Raw genomic sequence first — 22,481 nt, 5'->3', positions numbered from 1 at the left:
GCCGCCCTGACCCACCTGTGCACGCTGGCGCCCTGGCCCACCGGTGCACGCTGCCGCCCTGGCCCACCGGTGCCTTGGAGACATCAGATCCGTTAAGCGTGGCCCAGTCTTGCCCTTTGCTGCCTATTATCCCAAGTAAAGTTAGACGGCAGACAGGTACAGATGCCATGTGTGTAATGAACTGCAGATACAGATGGCTGCAGGTACAGGCGCGCCGTGTGTAATGGACTGCAGGTACAGGCACGCCGTGTGGAATGGACTGCAGATACAGGCGCGCCGTGTGGAATGGACTGTAGGTACAGGCGTGCTGTGTGGAAAGGACTGCAGGTACAGGCGCGGCGTGTGCAATATGAGAAGTACGACAATTTTGTGACTGACCTGGACCAGGTAGACGTTCCAGTGTGATGGGAAACAGAGGACAGCGATGGGCAGTCAGTGCTGGGGTGAATGAGAACGATGTAGAGAACTCTGATCTGCTGTATGTAGTAGTTATGGTGCGGTTACTGTGCTATGGGAATGTCATACATGTATGGTCTCCACTCTATAGATTATACTGTACATGAAGCAGTATGAGGTGGACACGTTCAGCAGAAGGCACGAGCAGATGGCGCTCTATTGGAAGGAATGCCATGAGGCACTGATGGTGAATATTCACACACGTGAGAGAGAGCGCGGGGAAAACAAGCTCAAATTTCAGGTAATTTTATCACAGGATTTTTCCTTCCTCATTGATTTCTAGTTTTCCAGACTCTTATTAATGCAGTGTAAGTTCTGTAATCTGAGGTCTATATCGCTCCAGACCATAAAGTGCAACCACAGCGACACAAAATATAGAAATAGAGTGCAAAAAGTTTGAGAAATTATGGTTACACAGCCATGCATTTACACACACACAGCCACGCAATTTACACACACACACAGCCACGCATTTACACACACACACACAGCCACGCATTTACACACAGCCACGCATTTACACACACAGCCACGTATTTACACAATTTACACAGCCACACAATTTACACAGCCACGCATTTACACACACACAACCATGCATTTACACAGCCACGCATTTACACACACACTCAGCCACGCATTTATACAGCCACACAATTGGCTATATCGCTCCAGACCATAAAGTGCGACCACAGTGACACACAATATAGAAATAGAGTGCAAAAAGTTTGAGAAATTATGGTTAAACACACACACCCACGCATTTACACACACACAGCCATGCAATTTACACACACACACACAGCCACGCATTTACACTCACACAGCCACGCATTTACACAGACACACACAGCCACGCATTTACACACACACACAGCCACGCAATTTACACACAGCCATGCATTTACACACACACACACACAGCCACGCATTTACACACACAGCCACGCTTTTACACACACAGCCACGCTTTTACACACACAGCCACGCTTTTACACACACAGCCACGCATTTACACACACACACAGCCACGCATTTACACACACACACAGCCACGCATTTACACACACACACAGCCATGCATTTACACACACACACAAACAGCCATGCATTTACACACACACACAAACAGCCATGCATTTACACACAAGATTACACACACACAGCCACGCATTTACACACACACAGCCACGCATTTACACAAACACAGCCACGCATTTACACATTAACTTGGACACTCCTCTCCTGGCGCTCCTCTGCATGTGCTGCTGTCGCTCCCACCTCGGGGAGGAGGTGGGGCAGCAATCACTAGCAGAGTGATTGCGATCGGGGAGGTGGCGAGGCGGCAATCACTAGCAGAGTGACTGTGATCGTGGAGGAGGTGAGGTGGCAATCATTAGCAGTGACTGTGATCAGGGAGGGGGTGAGGCGGCAATCTCTAGCAGAGTGACGGTTATCGGGGAGGAGGTGAGGCGGCAATCACTAGCAGAATTAAGTTGATCGGGGAGGAGGTGAGGCGGCAATCACTAGCAGAGTGATGGTGATCAGGGAGGAGGTGAGGTGGCAATCATTAGCAGTGACTGATCAGGGAGGGGGTGAGGCGGCAATCTCTAGCAGAGTGACGGTGATCGGGGAGGAGGTGAGGCGGCAATCACTAGCAGAGTGATGGTGATCAGGGGGAGGTGAGGTGGCAATCATTAGCAGTGACTGATCAGGGAGGGGGTGAGGCGGCAATCTCTAGCAGAGTGACGGTGATCGGGGAGGAGGTGAGGCGGCAATCACTAGCAGAGTGACGGTGATCAGGGAGGAGGTGAGGTGGCAATCACTAGCAGAATGATTGTGATCAGGGAGGAGGTGAGGCAGCAATCACTAGCAGAGTGGCGATGATCTGGGAGGAGGTGAGGCGGCAATCACTAGCAGAGTGATGGTGATCAGGGAGGAGGTGAGGTGGCAATCATTAGCAGTGACTGTGATCAGGGAGGGGGTGAGGCGGCAATCTCTAGCAGAGTGACGGTGATCGGGGAGGAGGTGAGGCGGCAATCACTAGCAGAGTGACGGTGATCAGGGAGGAGGTGAGGCGGCAATCACTAGCAGAGTGACAGTGATCGGGGAGGAGGAGAGGCGGCAATCACTAGCAGAATTAAGTTGATCGGGGAGGAGGTGGGGCGGCAATCACTAGCAGAGTGATGGTGATCAGGGAGGAGGTGAGGCGGCAATCACTAGCAGAGTGGCGATGATCGGGGAGGAGGCGGGACAGCAATCACTAGCAGAGTGACGGTGATCGGGGAGGAGGTGAGGCGGCAATCACTAGCAGAGTGACGGTGATCAGGGAGGAGGTGAGGCAGCAATCACTAGCAGAGTGGCGATGATCGGGGAGGAGGTGAGGCGGCAATCACTAGCAGAGTGATTGTGATTAGGGAGGAGGTGAGGCAGCAATCACTAGCAGAGTGATTGTGATCAGGGAGGAGGTGAGGCGGCAATCACTAGCAGAGTGACGGTGATCAGGGAGGAGGCGGCAATCACTAGCAGAGTGACTGTGATCAGGGAGGAGGTGAGGCGGCTATCACTAGCAGAGTCACGGTGATCAGGGAGGAGGCGGTAATCACTATCAGAGTGACTGATCAGGGAGGAGGCGGTAATCACTAGCAGAGTGATTGTGATAAGGGAGGAGGTGAGGCGGCAATCACTAGCAGAGTGACTGTGATCAGGTAGGAGGTGAGGCGGCAATCACTAGCAGAGTGATGGTGATCAGGGAGGAGGTGAGTCGGCAATCACTAGCAGAGTGACTGTGATCGGGGAGGAGGTGAGGCGGCAATCACTAGCAGAGTGATGGTGATCGGGGAGGAGGTGAGGCGGCAATCACTAGCAGAGTGACGGTGATCAGGGAGGAGGCGGCAATCACTAGCAGAGTGACTGTGATCGGGGAGGAGGTGAGGCGGCAATCACTAGCAGAGTGACTGTGATCGGGGAGGAGGTGAGGCGGCAATCACTAGCAGAGTGATGGTGATCGGGGAGGAGGTGAGGCGGCAATCACTAGCAGAGTGACGGTGATCAGGGAGGAGGCGGCAATCACTAGCAGAGTGACTGTGATCAGGGAGGAGGTGAGGCGGCACAATCACTAGCAGAGTGACGGTAATCAGGGAGGAGGCGGTAATCACTAGCAGAGTGACTGTGATCGGGGAGGAGGTGAGGCGGCAATCACTAGCAGAGTGACTGTGATCGGGGAGGAGGTGAGGCGGCAATCACTAGCAGAGTGACGGTTATCGGGGAGGAGGTGAGGCGGCAATCACTAGCAGAATTAAGTTGATCGGGGAGGAGGTGAGGCGGCAATCACTAGCAGAGTGATGGTGATCAGGGAGGAGGTGATCAGTGATCAGGGTGGAGGTGAGGCAGCAATCACTAGCAGAGTGACTGATCAGGGAGGAGGCGGTAATCACTAGCAGAGTGACTGACTGTGATCAGGGAGGAGGTGAGGCGGCACAATTACTAGCAGAGTGACGGTGATCAGGGAGGAGGCGGCAATCACTAGCAGAGTGACTGTGATCAGGAAGGAGGCGGTAATCACTAGCAGAGTGACGGTGATCAGGGAGGAGGTGGCAATCACTAGCAGAGTGACTGTGATCAGGGAGGTGGTGAGGTGGCAATCACTAGCAGAGTGATGGTGATCAGGGAGGAGGTGAGGCGGCACAATCACACATATTCTTGGAACCTGCATTGCCTAATGAGCCATGGAACATGCTAGCGCAGTGTCTTTGAGGCTATATGCAGAAATCCTCACGCTACATGGTCTCAGAGCAAACTTGTGGATGGCGCAGGGGTACATGCGGGTGGTACAATCAGGTATAGCTAGGGGATCTCATGTAATCCAAATAGATGCCAGTATTCCTATATTAATGTAGTGAATGTATAAATTGGGTTTGAGTTCCTTAAGTTGTATTTCATGGGGCCTTTATGAGTTTGGTAATTTAACTTTTGCGTTACTCAGGAATTCTTTCTGGAGCCATTTAACAGAAAAGCGCGTCAGGAGAATTCGCGCTATAACAGTATGCTGAAACAAATCCACAGCCAATCCACAGCCACATTAAGGCAATGGAACGCGGCACAGAGATATCTGACCTATGAGCGAGGTCCCTGGGCAGACAGGTGAGGTACCTCCCTAGTGCCCCCATACCTCACATGCGTTCCCCTTGCTGTAATCACTATGTCACTAAATGTTGGCCCTGTTCTTGGTTGTCAGAAAGGAGAACTGGGAGCACTGGAAACTGTCTAATGTGGAAAACTACTCGCGCATGAGGCTCAAACTGGTGCAGAACAACAATTTTGATCCTCATTCTGAAGCCAGTAACCTGCGTGATAACCTGGGTGAGTTCATGGGTTCTGTGCTTTTGGCTGCTCAGCAGATCTATGAAGTGTAAGTATCTTTGGTCTGACCTGGCCTGACAGATGGGGATAATAATAACGTATATTATGCTGCTCTAACTCTGTAGGCGTCCAGCAGACAGAACCATCCAGCGAGTCACTACTTCTGGAAGCTGTGAAGGTGAAAGTCAGTGACTTAGAAGATGATGGCCTTGAGCTTCCTGAAGAGGACAACGCAATGACCACCGCGTATGTCTGCCGCTATGATGTGTCTCCCTCTTTCATTATATTGCCAGTGTGTACTTCTCTTATACCCCTCCGCAATCAAAGGTATAGATCAGTAGATACATGCCAACATCCCTGATGCCACCATCCGCCTGGTCCGTGTCTTGTAGAGCCAGGGGATCCAGGTGCACTCCTATATTCCCTGATGCCACCATCCTCCTGATCTGTGTCTTGTAGAGCCAGGGGATCAGGTGCACTCCTATATTCCCTGATGCCACCATCCTCCTGGTCTGTGTCTTGTAGAGCCATGGGAGCCAGGTGCACTCCTATATTCCCTCATGCCACCGTCCTCCTGGTCCGTGTCTTGTAGAGCCAGGCGATCCAGGTGCACTCCTATATTCCCTGATGCCACCGTCCTCCTGGTCCGTGTCTTGTAGAGCCAGGCGATCCAGGTGCACTCCTATATTCCCTGATGCCACCATCCTCCTGGTCCGTGTCTTGTAGAGCCAGGCGATCCAGGTGCACTCCTATATTCCCTGATGCCACCGTCCTCCTGGTCTGTGTCTTGTAGAGCCAGGCGATCCAGGTGCACTCCTATATTCCCTGATGCCACCATCCTCCTGGTCCGTGTCTTGTAGAGCCAGGGGAACCAGATGAACTCCTATATTCCCTGATGCCACCATCCTCCTGGTCTGTGTCTTGTAGAGCCAGGGGATCCAGGTGCACTCCTATATTCCCTGATGCCACCATCCGCCTGGTCCGTGTCTTGTAGAGCCAGGGGATCCAGGTGCACTCCTATATTCCCTGATCCGGCAGCTGTAATACGCCATCATGCAGTTACTGGCATTGAGTAACCTCCTACTGCAATAACACAATCTCCCTCTTTCCTTAGCAGTGAGAAGGAAGAGCAGAGCCAGAAGGAGAAGACTGTTCTGTCAGAGGACTGCGAGCTCATCACCGTGATGGACGTGGTCGCCGGCCGCCTGGAGGTCACCACTCAGCATATTTATTTCTATGACGGCAGCACTGAGAAAGAAGAAGGTGTGAGATTGTACTGTGTCTGTAAGGTAGAAAGCCATGCTAACGAGGGAAGAGCACGCTAGTCCCTGATAATCCCCATACTTACTCTCACCAGTAATATGTAATCCCCCTGTATCCCAGGTGTATAGGTACCAAATATGTGTATTTCCCTAGCATACAACCTGGGAGACACTAGATAACCAATGGGGGGCTGCAGGGGGCGCTGTTCTGAGAGCAGGCACAGGAGCAAACTAAATTGCCCTCCTCTACATCCTGCAGTGCTAAGTGTCTCAGCTTTGTTATTTGTGCCCAATGATGGACATGGTGTGGGCAGACGGATCGTGTATATGTTGCGGAAGGGAGCTTGATACCTGGTGGCGAATGCTACATGGTGCCTGTGTAGCTGCTATATAAGGCGGCCACCTGGTCATCGGTCCATACTTTTACTAATGATTTACTACTATATTGTGTATCTGTAGCTAGAGGAGACCGTTTTGGGTGAAAAGTTTTGCGTGCAGCCATAACTGAGCGTATCCCCCCTTAGGGGGAATCGGTGGAGGAAAGTCCTCATGGTTATCAAGTGTCCCCCAGATTGGATCCCTGGGTACACGGTATATTTTGTACTTGTTTATAATTCCGATTCTCTTCATCCATCTGGGGACATGGAGTTCTCTCTCTCTCTCTGTCTCTCTCTCACCCTCTGTCTCTCTCTCACCCTCTGTCTCTCTCTCACCCTCTGTCTCTCTCTCACCCTCTGTCTCTCTCTCACCCTCTGTCTCTCTTTCTCTGTCCCCCTCTGTCCCCCTCTCTCACTCTCTCTCTTCCCCTCTCCCTCCCTCTCTCCCTCCCTCTCTCTCTCCCTCTCTCCCTCCCTCTCTCTCACCCTCTATATCTCTCTCTCTCTCTCTCTCTGTCTCTCCCCCTCTCTCTCCCCCTCTGTCTCTCCCCCTCTGTCTCTCTGTCTCTCCCCCTCTGTCTCTCTGTCTCTCCCCCTCTGTCTCTCTGTCTCTCCCCCTCTGTCTCTCTGTCTCTCCCCCTCTGTCTCTCCCCCTCTGTCTCTCTGTCTCTCCCCCTCTGTCTCTCTGTCTCTCTCTCTCTCCCCCTCTGTCTCTCTCTCTCTCCCCCTCTGCTCTCTCCCTCTCTCTCCCTCTCTCTCCCCCTCTGTCTCTCTCCCCCTCTGTCTCTCTCCCCCTCTGTCTCTCTCCCCCTCTGTCTCTCTCCCCCTCTGTCTCTCTCCCCCTCTGTCTCTCTCCCCCTCTGTCTCTCTCCCCCTCTGTCTCTCTCTCTCTCTACCCCTCTTCTCTCTCTCTACCCCTCTTCTCTCTCTCTCTCTGTCTCTCTCCCTCTCTCTCTCTGTCTCTCTCCCTCTCTCTCTCTGTCTCTCTCCCTCTCTCTCTCCCCCTCTGCTCTCTCTCTCTCCCCCTCTGCTCTCTCTCTCTCCCCCTCTGCTCTCTCTCTCTCTCTCCGTCTCTCTCTCTCTCTCCCCCTCTGCTCTCTCTCTCTCCCCCTCTGCTCTTTCTCTCTCTCTCTCCCCCTCTGCTCTCTTCCTCTCTGTCTCTCCCTCTCTCTTCCTCTCTGTCTCTCCCTCTCTCTCCCCCTCTGCTCTCTCTCTCTCCCCCTCTGCTCTCTCTCTCTCTCTCCCCCTCTGCTCTCTCCCTCTCTCTTCCTCTCTGTCTCTCCCCCTCTGCTCTCTCTCTCTCTCCCCCTCTGCTCTCTCCCTCTCTCTCCCTCTCTCTCCCTCTCTCTCCCTCTCTCTCCCTCTCTCTCCCCCTCTCTCCCCCTCTCTGTCTCTCCCTCTCTCTCCGTTTTCTGTTTTCGCTCTGTTGTATAAATGTTGTTGATCAGTGTGTAGTTACTGTCTCCTCATATATATCCTTCTAGCTTATCAAGGTCAATACTGAGGGGCTGTGCAATGTTAGATTTATATTGGGAGCAGGCTGCATACAAACAAGGGTAGTTTGCACGTGTGCCTGTTGCTGGCGCGGTGCCCTCCGCATTGCATGGTTATCCAGTGTCCCCCAGGTAGGATGCCAGGGAAATGGAGTTGGTCCAAGTGAATAACTAATGTAATTGTTAATCAGTGAAAATTTAGCAGCAATAACTATATATTTGGTGACATTAGAGCAGTGTTTCCCAAACTCATTCCTCAGGGAGCACTAACAGTGCATGTTTTCCAGGTCTCCTGACAGGATCACGAGTGAAATAATTAGCCCCACCTGAGCGTCAGCCAGTAATGAGTACACCTGTGCGTCAGCCAGTAATGAGTACACCTGTGCGTCAGCCAGTAATGAGTACACCTGTGCGTCAGCCAGTAATGGGTACACCTGTGCGTCAGCCAGTAATGAGTACACCTGTGCGTCAGCCAGTAATGAGTACACCTGAGCATCAGCCAGTAATGAGTACACCTGTGCGTCAGCCAGTAATGGGTACACCTGCGCGTCAGCCAGTAATGAGTACACCTGTGCGTCAGCCAGTAATGAGTACACCTGTGCGTCAGCCAGTAATGAGTACACCTGTGCGTCAGCCAGTAATGGGTACACCTGTGCGTCAGCCAGTAATGAGTACACCTGAGCGTCAGCCAGTAATGGGTACACCTGTGCGTCAGCCAGTAATGGGTACACCTGAGCGTCAGCCAGTAATGGGTACACCTGAGCGTCAGCCAGTAATGGGTACACCTGAGCGTCAGCCAGTAATGGGTACACCTGTGCGTCAGCCAGTAATGAGTACACCTGAGCGTCAGCCAGTAATATGTACACCTGAGCGTCAGCCAGTAATGGGTACACCTGTGCGTCAGACAGTAATGGGTACACCTGTGCGTCAGACAGTAATGGGTACACCTGTGCATCAGACAGTAATGAGTACACCTGTGCACCATTAAGGAAACATGGAAACCGTGCACTTCCTGAGGAATGCGTTTTGGAAACCGTGCATCAGAGGGATTTCCCATTTGATTTATGTTCCTATCCTAATTGTGTCATTCCTGTGTATTCCTGTGGACAAGCTGTCCGGCAGGAACCCGTAACAAGTCGCACATCGGTAAAACGACGTCTGTTTAGTGGCCTGAGCTGTGGAGTTGGCATAGCAGCGCAGTCAGCGAGGCTGCTTGTTCTCTGTTTAGTAAAACACTGCGCAGTAGCGGCACGGTGACGGGACACCTGCGCACAATATAGTCTTTGTGCATCCGATGTCTCTGCTAAAAGTTGAAGGCTTTTTTTTTTCGATGATTGGAATTTTCTTCTGATATATGAATAAAAGGAATATATTTTATGTTCCGACAATCTAAGCAGCCGGATGATTTACATGTGCTGGGGATGAGAAAGCCTGTGTGCTGCCATTTCACTACATGACTTCTGTCATTACTAATTAATATACATGTGCCATGTATATACGCGCGGAAGGCTTGGTGTACTGACTCCACCCCCGGCAGTGGCATCATTCTGAGGCGATCCGCCATGATTAGCCGCGGCGAGCACACTGCCACCACCAGCACCATAGATTTATATAATAAGGCAGTAACAGGCGACTTGATAGGCGCTGTAGGGGGTATAGTATTAGCTGTATTATATGCAGGAGGAGATACTGTAACAATCCCCCTTATAAACATTGTGAAACGCAGAGTCTAGTGGGGGGGGTGATTAAGATGAAAGCGATGGCTGTGAAGTGTTGGAGACACGGTCGGCACCTCATGGCTACCAATGCCTCAGATTTTACCATGGAGGTGCTGTAATCCTCTGTGATGTGCGCAGAGAGACATGGCTACCGCATATCCCCGAGGACTGACCTCCTCTGTGAGTCCTTAGGAACATATTTCCTCTGTTTACGCTGTATCCCGTCTATCTGCAGCCACAGTTACTATATGTATATACCTCATTCTCCGTCCCCCGCAGAGCAGGTATAAATGTATACGCCCTGAGCAGACGGCGCATTACATGCACAATAGACCCTATGGGATTCTGTGGTAACAAAGTCCTGAGCTATAATCTTCCTGTAGGTCTGGGCTATGACTTCAAGTGGCTGCTGTCCCAAGTGCGGGAGATTCATTTACGCCGCTACAACCTGCGAAGATCGGCCCTGGAAATATTCCTCATTGACCAAACCAATTACTTCCTGAATTTTAACAAAGAGGTGAGAGAGTCCTGCATTGCTGTATGTGTAATTACACTGAGTGTATCCCTCTCATTGTCACTAATCACTAATGTTCCTGTTATTGTAATAGACCAGCATGGTAATAACAAAGAGGTGAGAGAGTCCTGCATTGCTGTATGTGTAATTACACTGAGTGTATCCCCTCTCATTGTCACTAATCACTAATGTCCCTGTTATTGTAATAGACCAGCATGGTAATAACAAAGAGGTGAGTGAGAGTCCTGCATTGCTGTATATGTAATTACACTGAGTGTATCCCTCTCATTGTCACTAATCACTAATGTCCCTGTTATTGTAGTAGACCAGCATGGTAATAACAAAGAGGTGAGAGAGTCCTGCATTGCTGTATGTGTAATTACACTGAGTGTATCCCTTCTCATTGTCACTAATCACTAATGTCCCTGTTATTGTAGTAGACCAGCATGGTAATAACAAAGAGGTGAGAGAGTCCTGCATTGCTGTATATGTAATTACACGGAGTGTATCCCTCTCATTGTCACTAATCACTAATGTCCCTGTTATTGTAGTAGACCAGCATGGTAATAACAAAGAGGTGAGAGAGTCCTGCATTGCTGTATATGTAATTACACTGAGTGTATCCCTCTCATTGTCACTAATCACTAATGTCCCTGTTATTGTAATAGACCAGCATGGTAATAACAAAGAGGTGAGAGAGTCCTGCATTGCTGTATGTGTAATTACACTGAGTGTTTCCCTCTCATTGTCACTAATCACTAATGTCCCTGTTATTGTAATAGACCAGCATGGTAATAGCAAAGAACTTAATTCCCAGCCGCCTCTCCTAGATACAGATGTACAGTCTGATGCTTCTCTTCTCCTTCAGGTCAGGAACAAAGTTTACAGCCGCATTCTGTCACTGCGTCTTCCCAATTTATATGGGACCCGCTCACCCCAGGAGCTGCTGAAAGCATCGGGTCTCACACAGGTGAGTGGCGCCATGTGTCCATCCTATAAGTAGGGTTATACGCTGACAGTAGGATGGTTAGTAGTTGGGAAATGGTTCCATAGTCCCTGAACCTGGGTAAACGTTTAGAGTGAGGGTGGGGTGGGCATTCACATGGTGTGGGCATTTACAGTAACGGTGGTGTGGGCATTCACATGGTGTGGGCATTTACAGTAATGGTGGTGTGGGCATTCGTATGGTGTGGGCGTTTAGAGTAACCCAAGTCACACTATGGGCGGAAGATTTGAGCCTTTTTTTTTTTTTTAAGCACTAATCTTTCCAAGTTAATTATTTTAAATGAGCTACAAAAGTAAATCTGTCCTTACACATCTTTGCTGCAGTCTTGATAAAAAGCCCCCTCAGCACCCCAGGTCCCTTGAGGCTCTGCTAGTGGCGGGCGTTTCTTTTGCATCTTCTTTTGCCAAAAATGCATCTAAAGGCCCCCATACATCAGCAATTGATTGAAAAAGGGAAAGATTTTTATACACAATCAATTGCAAATTGCATGATTGTTGCAATCAATTGCTGATGTATGGGGGCGTTAAGTTGCAATGCGATGCGACTAGGATGCACCAGGAGACTGTGCTGATTGATGTGACATGTGACACCTGTATATCTGTGTGTGACTGAGTCTCTGAATCTGTATACAAAGTGCTACAATTCCAAGTTCCGTTGTGCTTCATATACAGACTCAGTCGCAAGCAGTAATGTCACATTACTCATCGCAGTCACCCATATACAGACTCAGGAGCACACAGATATACAGGTGTCACATATCACATTACTCATCGCAGTCTCCTATATACAGACTCAGGAGCACACAGATATACAGGTGTCACATATCACATTACTCATCGCAGTCTCCTATATACAGACTCAGGAGCACACAGATATACAGGTGTCACATTACTCATCGCAGTCACCCATATACAGACTCAGGAGCACACAGATATACATGTGTCACCTATCACATTACTCATCGCAGTCTCCTATATACAGACTCAGGAGCACACAGATATACAGGTGTCACATATCACATTACTCATCGCAGTCACCCATATACAGACTCAGGAGCACACAGATATACAGGTGTCACATATCACATTACTCAGCACAGTCTCCCATATACAGACTCAGGAGCACACAGATATACAGGTGTCACATATCACATTACTCAGCACAGTCTCCATATACAGACACAGGAGCACACAGATATACAGGTGTCACATATCACATCACTCAGCGCAGTCTCCCATATACAGACTCAGGAGCACACAGATATACAGGTGTCACATATCACATTACTCAGCACAGTCTCCATATACAGACACAGGAGCACACAGATATACAGGTGTCACATATCACATCACTCAGCGCAGTCTCCTATATACAGACTCAGGAGCACACAGATATACAGGTGTCATATATCACATTACTCAGCACAGTCTCCATATACAGACACAGGAGCACACAGATATACAGGTGTCACATTACTCATCGCAGTCACCCATATACAGACTCAGGAGCACACAGATATACAGGTGTCACATATCACATTACTCATCGCAGTCTCCTATATACAGACTCAGGAGCACACAGATATACAGGTGTCACATATCACATTACTCATCGCAGTCTCCTATATACAGACTCAGGAGCACACAGATATACAGGTGTCACATATCACATCACTCAGCGCAGTCTCCCATATACAGACTCAGGAGCACACAGATATACAGGTGTCACATATCACATTACTCAGCACAGTCTCCATATACAGACACAGGAGCACACAGATATACAGGTGTCACATATCACATCACTCAGCGCAGTCTCCTATATACAGACTCAGGAGCACACAGATATACAGGTGTCATATATCACATTACTCAGCACAGTCTCCATATACAGACACAGGAGCACACAGATATACAGGTGTCACATATCACATTACTCATCGCAGTCTCCCATATACAGACTCAGGAGCACACAGATATACAGGTGTCACATATCACATTACTCAGCGCAGTCTCCTATATACAGACTCAGGAGCACACAGATATACAGGTGTCACATGTCACATTACTCAGCGCAGTCTCCCATATACAGACTCAGGAGCACACAGATATACAGGTGTCACATTACTCAGCGCAGTCTCCTATATACAGACTCAGGAGCACACAGATATACAGGTGTCACATGTCACATTACTCAGCGCAGTCTCCTATATACAGACTCAGGAGCACACAGATATACAGGTATCACATTACTCAGCGCAGTCTCCCATATACAGACTCAGGAGCACACAGATATACAGGTGTCACATATCACATTACTCAGCGCAGTCTCCTATATACAGACTCAGGAGCACACAGATATACAGGTGTCACATATCACATTACTCAGCGCAGTCTCCTATATACAGACTCAGGAGCACACAGATATACAGTTGTCACATATCACATTACTCAGCACAGTCTCCATATACAGTCTCAGGAGCACACAGATATACAGGTGTCACACATCACATTACTCAGCACAGTCTCCTATATACAGACTCAGGAGCACACAGATATACAGGTGTCACATGTCACATTACTCAGCGCAGTCTCCCATATACAGACTCAGGAGCACACAGATATACAGGTGTCACATATCACATTACTCATCGCAGTCACCCATATACAGACTCAGGAGCACACAGATATACAGGTGTCACATATCACATTACTCATCGCAGTCACCCATATACAGACTCAGGAGCACACAGATATACAGGTGTCATATATCACATTACTCAGCACAGTCTCCATATACAGACACAGGAGCACACAGATATACAGGTGTCACATATCACATTACTCATCGCAGTCTCCCATATACAGACTCAGGAGCACACAGATATACAGGTGTCACATATCACATTACTCATCGCAGTCACCCATATACAGACTCAGGAACACACAGATATACAGGTGTCACATATCACATTACTCAGCGCAGTCTCCTATATACAGACTCAGGAGCACACAGATATACAGGTGTCACATGTCACATTACTCAGCGCAGTCTCCCATATACAGACTCAGGAGCACACAGATATACAGGTGTCACATTACTCAGCGCAGTCTCCTATATACAGACTCAGGAGCACACAGATATACAGGTGTCACATATCACATTACTCAGCACAGTCTCCATATACAGACACAGGAGCACACAGATATACAGGTGTCACATATCACATCACTCAGCGCAGTCTCCTATATACAGACTCAGGAGCACACAGATATACAGGTGTCATATATCACATTACTCAGCACAGTCTCCATATACAGACACAGGAGCACACAGATATACAGGTGTCACATATCACATTACTCATCGCAGTCTCCCATATACAGACTCAGGAGCACACAGATATACAGGTGTCACATATCACATTACTCAGCGCAGTCTCCTATATACAGACTCAGGAGCACACAGATATACAGGTGTCACATGTCACATTACTCAGCGCAGTCTCCCATATACAGACTCAGGAGCACACAGATATACAGGTGTCACATTACTCAGCGCAGTCTCCTATATACAGACTCAGGAGCACACAGATATACAGGTGTCACATGTCACATTACTCAGCGCAGTCTCCTATATACAGACTCAGGAGCACACAGATATACAGGTATCACATTACTCAGCGCAGTCTCCCATATACAGACTCAGGAGCACACAGATATACAGGTGTCACATATCACATTACTCAGCGCAGTCTCCTATATACAGACTCAGGAGCACACAGATATACAGGTGTCACATATCACATTACTCAGCGCAGTCTCCTATATACAGACTCAGGAGCACACAGATATACAGTTGTCACATATCACATTACTCAGCACAGTCTCCATATACAGTCTCAGGAGCACACAGATATACAGGTGTCACACATCACATTACTCAGCACAGTCTCCTATATACAGACTCAGGAGCACACAGATATACAGGTGTCACATGTCACATTACTCAGCGCAGTCTCCCATATACAGACTCAGGAGCACACAGATATACAGGTGTCACATATCACATTACTCATCGCAGTCACCCATATACAGACTCAGGAGCACACAGATATACAGGTGTCACATATCACATTACTCATCGCAGTCACCCATATACAGACTCAGGAGCACACAGATATACAGGTGTCATATATCACATTACTCAGCACAGTCTCCATATACAGACACAGGAGCACACAGATATACAGGTGTCACATATCACATTACTCATCGCAGTCTCCCATATACAGACTCAGGAGCACACAGATATACAGGTGTCACATATCACATTACTCATCGCAGTCACCCATATACAGACTCAGGAACACACAGATATACAGGTGTCACATATCACATTACTCAGCGCAGTCTCCTATATACAGACTCAGGAGCACACAGATATACAGGTGTCACATGTCACATTACTCAGCGCAGTCTCCCATATACAGACTCAGGAGCACACAGATATACAGGTGTCACATTACTCAGCGCAGTCTCCTATATACAGACTCAGGAGCACACAGATATACAGGTGTCACATATCACATTACTCAGCGCAGTCTCCCATATACAGACTCAGGAGCACACAGATATACAGGTGTCACATATCAGATTACTCAGCGCAGTCTCCTATATACAGACTCAGGAGCACACAGATATACAGGTGTCACATGTCACATTACTCAGCGCAGTCTCCCATATACAGACTCAGGAGCACACAGATATACAGGTGTCACATTACTCAGCGCAGTCTCCTATATACAGACTCAGGAGCACACAGATATACAGGTGTCACATATCACATTACTCAGCGCAGTCTCCTATATACAGACTCAGGAGCACACAGATATACAGGTATCACATTACTCAGCGCAGTCTCCCATATACAGACTCAGGAGCACACAGATATACAGGTGTCACATATCACATTACTCAGCGCAGTCTCCTATATACAGACTCAGGAGCACACAGATATACAGGTGTCACATATCACATTACTCAGCGCAGCCTCCCATATACAGACTCAGGAGCACACAGATATACAGGTGTCACATATCACATTACTCAGCGCAGTCTCCTATATACAGACTCAGGAGCACACAGATATACAGGTGTCACATATCACATTACTCAGCGCAGTCTCCTATATACAGACTCAGGAGCACACAGATATACAGTTGTCACATATCACATTACTCAGCACAGTCTCCATATACAGTCTCAGGAGCACACAGATATACAGGTGTCACACATCACATTACTCAGCACAGTCTCCTATATACAGACTCAGGAGCACACAGATATACAGGTGTCACATATCACATTACTCAGCGCAGTCTCCTATATACAGACTCAGGAGCACACAGATATACAGGTGTCACATATCACATTACTCAGCGCAGTCTCCCATATACAGACTCAGGAGCACACAGATATACAGGTGTCACATATCACATTACTCAGCGCAGCCTCCCATATACAGACTCAGGAGCACACAGATATACAGGTGTCACATATCACATTACTCAGCACAGTCTCCCATATACAGACTCAGGAGCACACAGATATACAGGTGTCACATATCACATTACTCAGCGCAGCCTCCCATATACAGACTCAGGAGCACACAGATATACAGGTGTCACATATCACATTACTCATCGCAGTCACCCATATACAGACTCAGGAGCACACAGATATACAGGTGTCACATGTCACATTACTCATCGCAGTCTCCCATATACAGACTCAGGAGCACACAGATATACAGGTGTCACATATCACATTACTCAGCACAGTCTCCTATATACAGACTCAGGAGCACACAGATATACAGGTGTCACATATCACATTACTCAGCGCAGTCTCCTATATACAGACTCAGGAGCACACAGATATACAGGTGTCACATATCACACTACTCAGCGCAGTCTCCCATATACAGACTCAGGAGCACACAGATATACAGGTGTCACATATCACATTACTCAGCGCAGTCTCCCATATACAGTCTCAGGAGCACACAGATATACAGGTGTCACACTACTCAGCGCAGTCTCCCATATACAGACTCAGGAGCACACAGATATACAGGTGTCACATATCACATTACTCAGCACAGTCTCCATATACAGTCTCAGGAGCACACAGATATACAGGTGTCACACATCACATTACTCAGCACAGTCTCCTATATACAGACTCAGGAGCACACAGATATACAGGTGTCACATATCACATTACTCAGCGCAGTCTCCTATATACAGACTCAGGAACACACAGATATACAGGTGTCACATATCACATTACTCAGCGCAGTCTCCTATATACAGACTCAGGAGCACACAGATATACAGGTGTCACATATCACATTACTCAGCGCAGTCTCCCATATACAGACTCAGGAGCACACAGATATACAGGTGTCACATATCACATTACTCAGCGCAGCCTCCCATATACAGACTCAGGAGCACACAGATATACAGGTGTCACATATCACATTACTCAGCGCAGTCTCCCATATATACGGACTCAGGAGCACACAGATATACAGGTGTCACATATCACATTACTCAGCGCAGTCTCCCATATGCAGACTCAGGAGCACACAGATATACAGGTGTCACATATCACATTACTCAGCGCAGTCTCCCATATACAGACTCAGGAGCACACAGATATACAGGTGTCATATATCACATTACTCAGCACAGTCTCCCATATACAGACTCAGGAGCACACAGATATACAGGTGTCACATATCATATTACTCAGCGCAGTCTCCCATATACAGACTCAGGAGCACACAGATATACAGGTGTCACATATCACATTACTCAGCACAGTCTCCTATATACAGACTCAGGAGCACACAGATATACAGGTGTCACATATCACATTACTCAGCGCAGTCTCCTATATACAGACTCAGGAGCACACAGATATACAGGTGTCACATATCACATTACTCAGCGCAGTCTCCCATATACAGACTCAGGAGCACACAGATATACAGGTGTCACATTACTCAGCGCAGTCTCCCATATACAGACTCAGGAGCACACAGATATACAGGTGTCACATTACTCAGCACAGTCTCCCATATACAGACTCAGGAGCACACAGATATACAGGTGTCACATATCACATTACTCAGCGCAGTCTCCCATATACAGTCTCAGGAGCACACAGATATACAGGTGTCACATATCATATTACTCAGCGCAGTCTCCCATATACAGTCTCAGGAGCACACAGATATACAGGTGTCACATATCACATTACTCAGCGCAGTCTCCCATATGCAGACTCAGGAGCACACAGATATACAGGTGTCACATATCACATTACTCAGCGCAGTCTCCCATATACAGACTCAGGAGCACACAGATATACAGGTGTCACATATCACATTACTCAGCACAGTCTCCCATATACAGACTCAGGAGCACACAGATATACAGGTGTCACATATCACATTACTCAGCACAGTCTCCTATATACAGACTCAGGAGCACACAGATATACAGGTGTCACATATCACATTACTCAGCGCAGTCTCCTATATACAGACTCAGGAGCACACAGATATACAGGTGTCACATATCACATTACTCAGCGCAGTCTCCCATATACAGACTCAGGAGCACACAGATATACAGGTGTCACATTACTCAGCGCAGTCTCCCATATACAGACTCAGGAGCACACAGATATACAGGTGTCACATATCACATTACTCAGCGCAGTCTCCCATATACAGTCTCAGGAGCACACAGATATACAGGTGTCACATATCACATTACTCAGCACAGTCTCCCATATACAGACTCAGGAGCACACAGATATACAGGTGTCACATATCACATTACTCAGCGCAGTCTCCCATATACAGACTCAGGAGCACACAGATATACAGGTGTCACATATCACATTACTCAGCGCAGTCTCCTATATACAGACTCAGGAGCACACAGATATACAGGTGTCACATTACTCAGCGCAGTCTCCCATATACAGACTCAGGAGCACACAGATATACAGGTGTCACATATCACATTACTCAGCGCAGTCTCCTATATACAGACTCAGGAGCACACAGATATACAGGTGTCACATATCACATTACTCAGCGCAGTCTCCTATATACAGACTCAGGAGCACACAGATATACAGGTGTCACATTACTCAGCGCAGTCTCCCATATACAGACTCAGGAGCACACAGATATACAGGTGTCACATATCACATTACTCAGCGCAGTCTCCTATATACAGACTCAGGAGCACACAGATATACAGGTGTCACATTACTCAGCGCAGTCTCCTATATACAGACTCAGGAGCACACAGATATACAGGTGTCACATATCACATTACTCAGCGCAGTCTCCCATATACAGACTCAGGAGCACACATATATACAGGTGTCACATATCACATTACTCAGCGCAGTCTCCCATATACACACTCAGGAGCACACAGATATACAGGTGTCACATATCACATTACACAGCGCAGTCTCCCATATACAGACTCAGGAGCACACAGATATACAGGTGTCACATATCACATTACTCAGCGCAGTCTCCTATATACAGACTCAGGAGCACACAGATATACAGGTGTCACATTACACAGCACAGTCTCCCATATACAGACTCAGGAGCACACAGATATACAGGGTCACATATCACATTACTCAGCACAGTCTCCATATATACAGACTCAGGAGCACACAGATATACAGGTGTCACATATCACATTACTCAGCACAGTCTCCAGTCTGGCCCGGCATACCCCTTTGCGGAAGATTATTTCACTAAATGGGAGTCTCCGCCTCAGGTGGACTCTCATGTGACGCGCTTAGTAAAGAGTGCGACTTTACCGATGCCATCCATGTCTTCTCTGACGGATCCTACAGACCGTAAGGTGGAGGTGTGCCTTAAGTCTATGTATTCCCTCGCTGGAGGAGCATCTAGACCAGCTATGGCAGTCTGCTGGGTGGCCCAGGCTATGGAAGGATGGGCGGATGCATTGTCAGCATCGTTTGCTTTGGAGGGTACCAGTGAACAGGTTGTGTTAGTAGGTAACATCCAGGATTCCGCTACGTATATTAATGAAGCGGCCTTGGATTTGAGCCTTCTTACCTGTAGGATTTCCGTGGCCGCCCGACGCTCCTTGTGGTTACGTTCTTGGAGGGCTGACGCTGAATCCAAGAAGGGCTTGGAATGCTTACCTTATAATGGGCAGGTCCTGTTCGGACCAGCTTTGGACAAGATAGTGGACACGCTGGCGGCTGCCAAATCTGCGTGTCTACCTTCAGCTCCGACTCCGTCTGGATCTAAAAATCCGTCTTTTCGGCCCTATCGCCCTCCTGGGAAACCTAAGTTGCAGTCCTTTCCGAGACCTTCAGGTCCCGAAAAGACCGCTAAGCCCAAGAAACAAGCTTGGAGTACCAGACGTCCGGCCGCCAAGCCGGAAGACAATCCCTCAGCCTGACGGGCTGGGCCTCCCCTTGCGGGACCTCAAGGTGGGAGGCCGACTTCTGCGTTACGCCCAGTGTTGGTACCAGACCACCACAGACATTTGGGTAAGGGAAGTGGTATCTCAGGGATATGCCCTCTCCTTCCGCAGAAGGCCTCCTCATCAGTTCTTTGCAGCAGGCCTTCCTTAAGATCCAACGAAGGCTCTAGCGATCCAGGAGGTGGTGCGCTCTATGCTCCAGATGGAAGTTATAGAGCCTGTTCCGTTTACCGTAAGGGGGATGGGATATTACTCCAACCTCTTTCTGGTCCACCAAAAACCAAATGGATCATTCCGACCTATCCTCAACCTCAAGTCCCTTAACAAGTTTTCAAGCGTCCCTCGGTTCCTAATGGAGACTCTGCGTTCTATTGTGTTAGCTATGCAGCCTGGGCATTTTATGGTGTCCATGGATATTCAGGATGCTTACCTGCATATCCCCATTGCCAAGGCGCATTAGCGTTACCTCAGATTTGCAGTGTCAAACCACCATTACCAGTTTCAGGCTCTACCGTTTGGCCTTTCCACGGCCCCTCGGGTGCACACCTGCGGTTGTAGGGGGTTCGCCTGTTACCTTACTTGAATGACCTTCTGTTTTTGGCAGGGTTGCCACAGGTCCTTTGCAACCATCTGCAACTGACAATATCTGTATTGCAGGCTCACGGCTGGCTAGTGAACTGGAAAAATTCCTCTCTAATTCCTTCTCAGAGGATGGTCCATCTCGGAGCATTGTTGGACTTTCAGCAGCAGAGGACCTTCTTGACGGAAGAAAAGAAAGCCCTGTTGTAGTCTAGGATACGCAATGTACTAAAGAATCGCCGAGGGTCTCTTCTCTTGGCAATGAGGTTACTGGGTTCCATGGTGTCAACGTTCGACCTGGTGGAGTATGCCCAGTTCCATTCCAGGCCTCTGCAGATGTTGATCCTCTCCAGATGGGGCAGAATTCCCCGTCAAAGACGCAGATGATCAGGCTCACTCCGGAGGTGCGCCTGTCCCTGACCTGGTGGTTACAGAAGTCCCATCTCAGCTGGAGGACGTCCGTTTTGGATTTCGGATTGGGTCCTTCTAACAAAGGATGCCTGCCTTCAGGGCTGGGGCGCTGTGATGAGCCCACACGTCTTCCAGGGCCAGTGGACGTCAGAGGAATCGGTCCTGCCGATCAATATATTGGAGCTTCGGGCAGTGTTCAGAGTGCTGCAACAAGCAGGACTTTTCCTGCAGGGAAAACCCATGCAGACATTCTGACTTGGGCAGAACGCGATCTCCCAGCCATTTCGACCGTGTTCATCCCGGGAGTGCTCAACTGGGAAGTGGACTTCCTCAGCCACCACGATGTACACCCGGGGGAATGATCTCTTCACCAGGAGGTGTTCCAGCTCCTGGTGGACAAGTGTGGTATCCCCAAATAGACCTCATGGCCTCCAGACACAACCGCAACTGTGGGCATACGGATCTTGAACAAGAGACGCAGGGGCTCTCCTGGTGGACGCTATGTCGGTACAGTGGAACTTCCAATTCACGTACTTGTTTCCTCCGTTCTCCCTTCTGTCTCATTTAATTGGAAACTTCAGGCAGGAAGGAGGCAAGATCTTGCTGGTGGCTCCTGCGTGGCCCAGACGGAATTGGTACTCGGATCTTCAGTGTCTGTCCATCGACACTCCATTGCTGTTACCTCAACGTCCGGACCTGTTGTCTCAGGGTCCTTGCCTCTATCTGGACCTG

At 48.6% G+C, this 22,481-nt stretch overlaps 1 protein-coding gene across 1 annotated transcript in view; it reads left to right on the top strand.

The window, feature by feature from the left end:
• NBEAL1 (neurobeachin like 1) overlaps positions 1 to 22,481 on the top strand; it is a gene marked incomplete at its 5' end in the record, with an annotated part of 169,294 nt that overhangs the window by 69,769 nt on the left and 77,044 nt on the right. Inside the window, 7 exons of the mRNA XM_088465841.1 lie at positions 548 to 697; positions 4,442 to 4,599; positions 4,694 to 4,818; positions 4,944 to 5,064; positions 5,933 to 6,081; positions 10,052 to 10,185; positions 11,051 to 11,152. Coding sequence (XP_088321967.1) covers positions 548 to 697; positions 4,442 to 4,599; positions 4,694 to 4,818; positions 4,944 to 5,064; positions 5,933 to 6,081; positions 10,052 to 10,185; positions 11,051 to 11,152 — 939 coding nt within the window. The remainder of the gene's footprint in view (positions 1 to 547; positions 698 to 4,441; positions 4,600 to 4,693; positions 4,819 to 4,943; positions 5,065 to 5,932; positions 6,082 to 10,051; positions 10,186 to 11,050; positions 11,153 to 22,481) is intronic.

The sequence above is a fragment of the Taudactylus pleione genome, unplaced genomic scaffold (assembly GCF_031769625.1).
Source record: "Taudactylus pleione unplaced genomic scaffold, aTauple2 ptg002175l, whole genome shotgun sequence".
Classification (NCBI taxonomy): Eukaryota; Metazoa; Chordata; class Amphibia; order Anura; family Myobatrachidae; genus Taudactylus; species Taudactylus pleione.
This window is presented reverse-complemented; position numbering and strand designations above follow the sequence as displayed.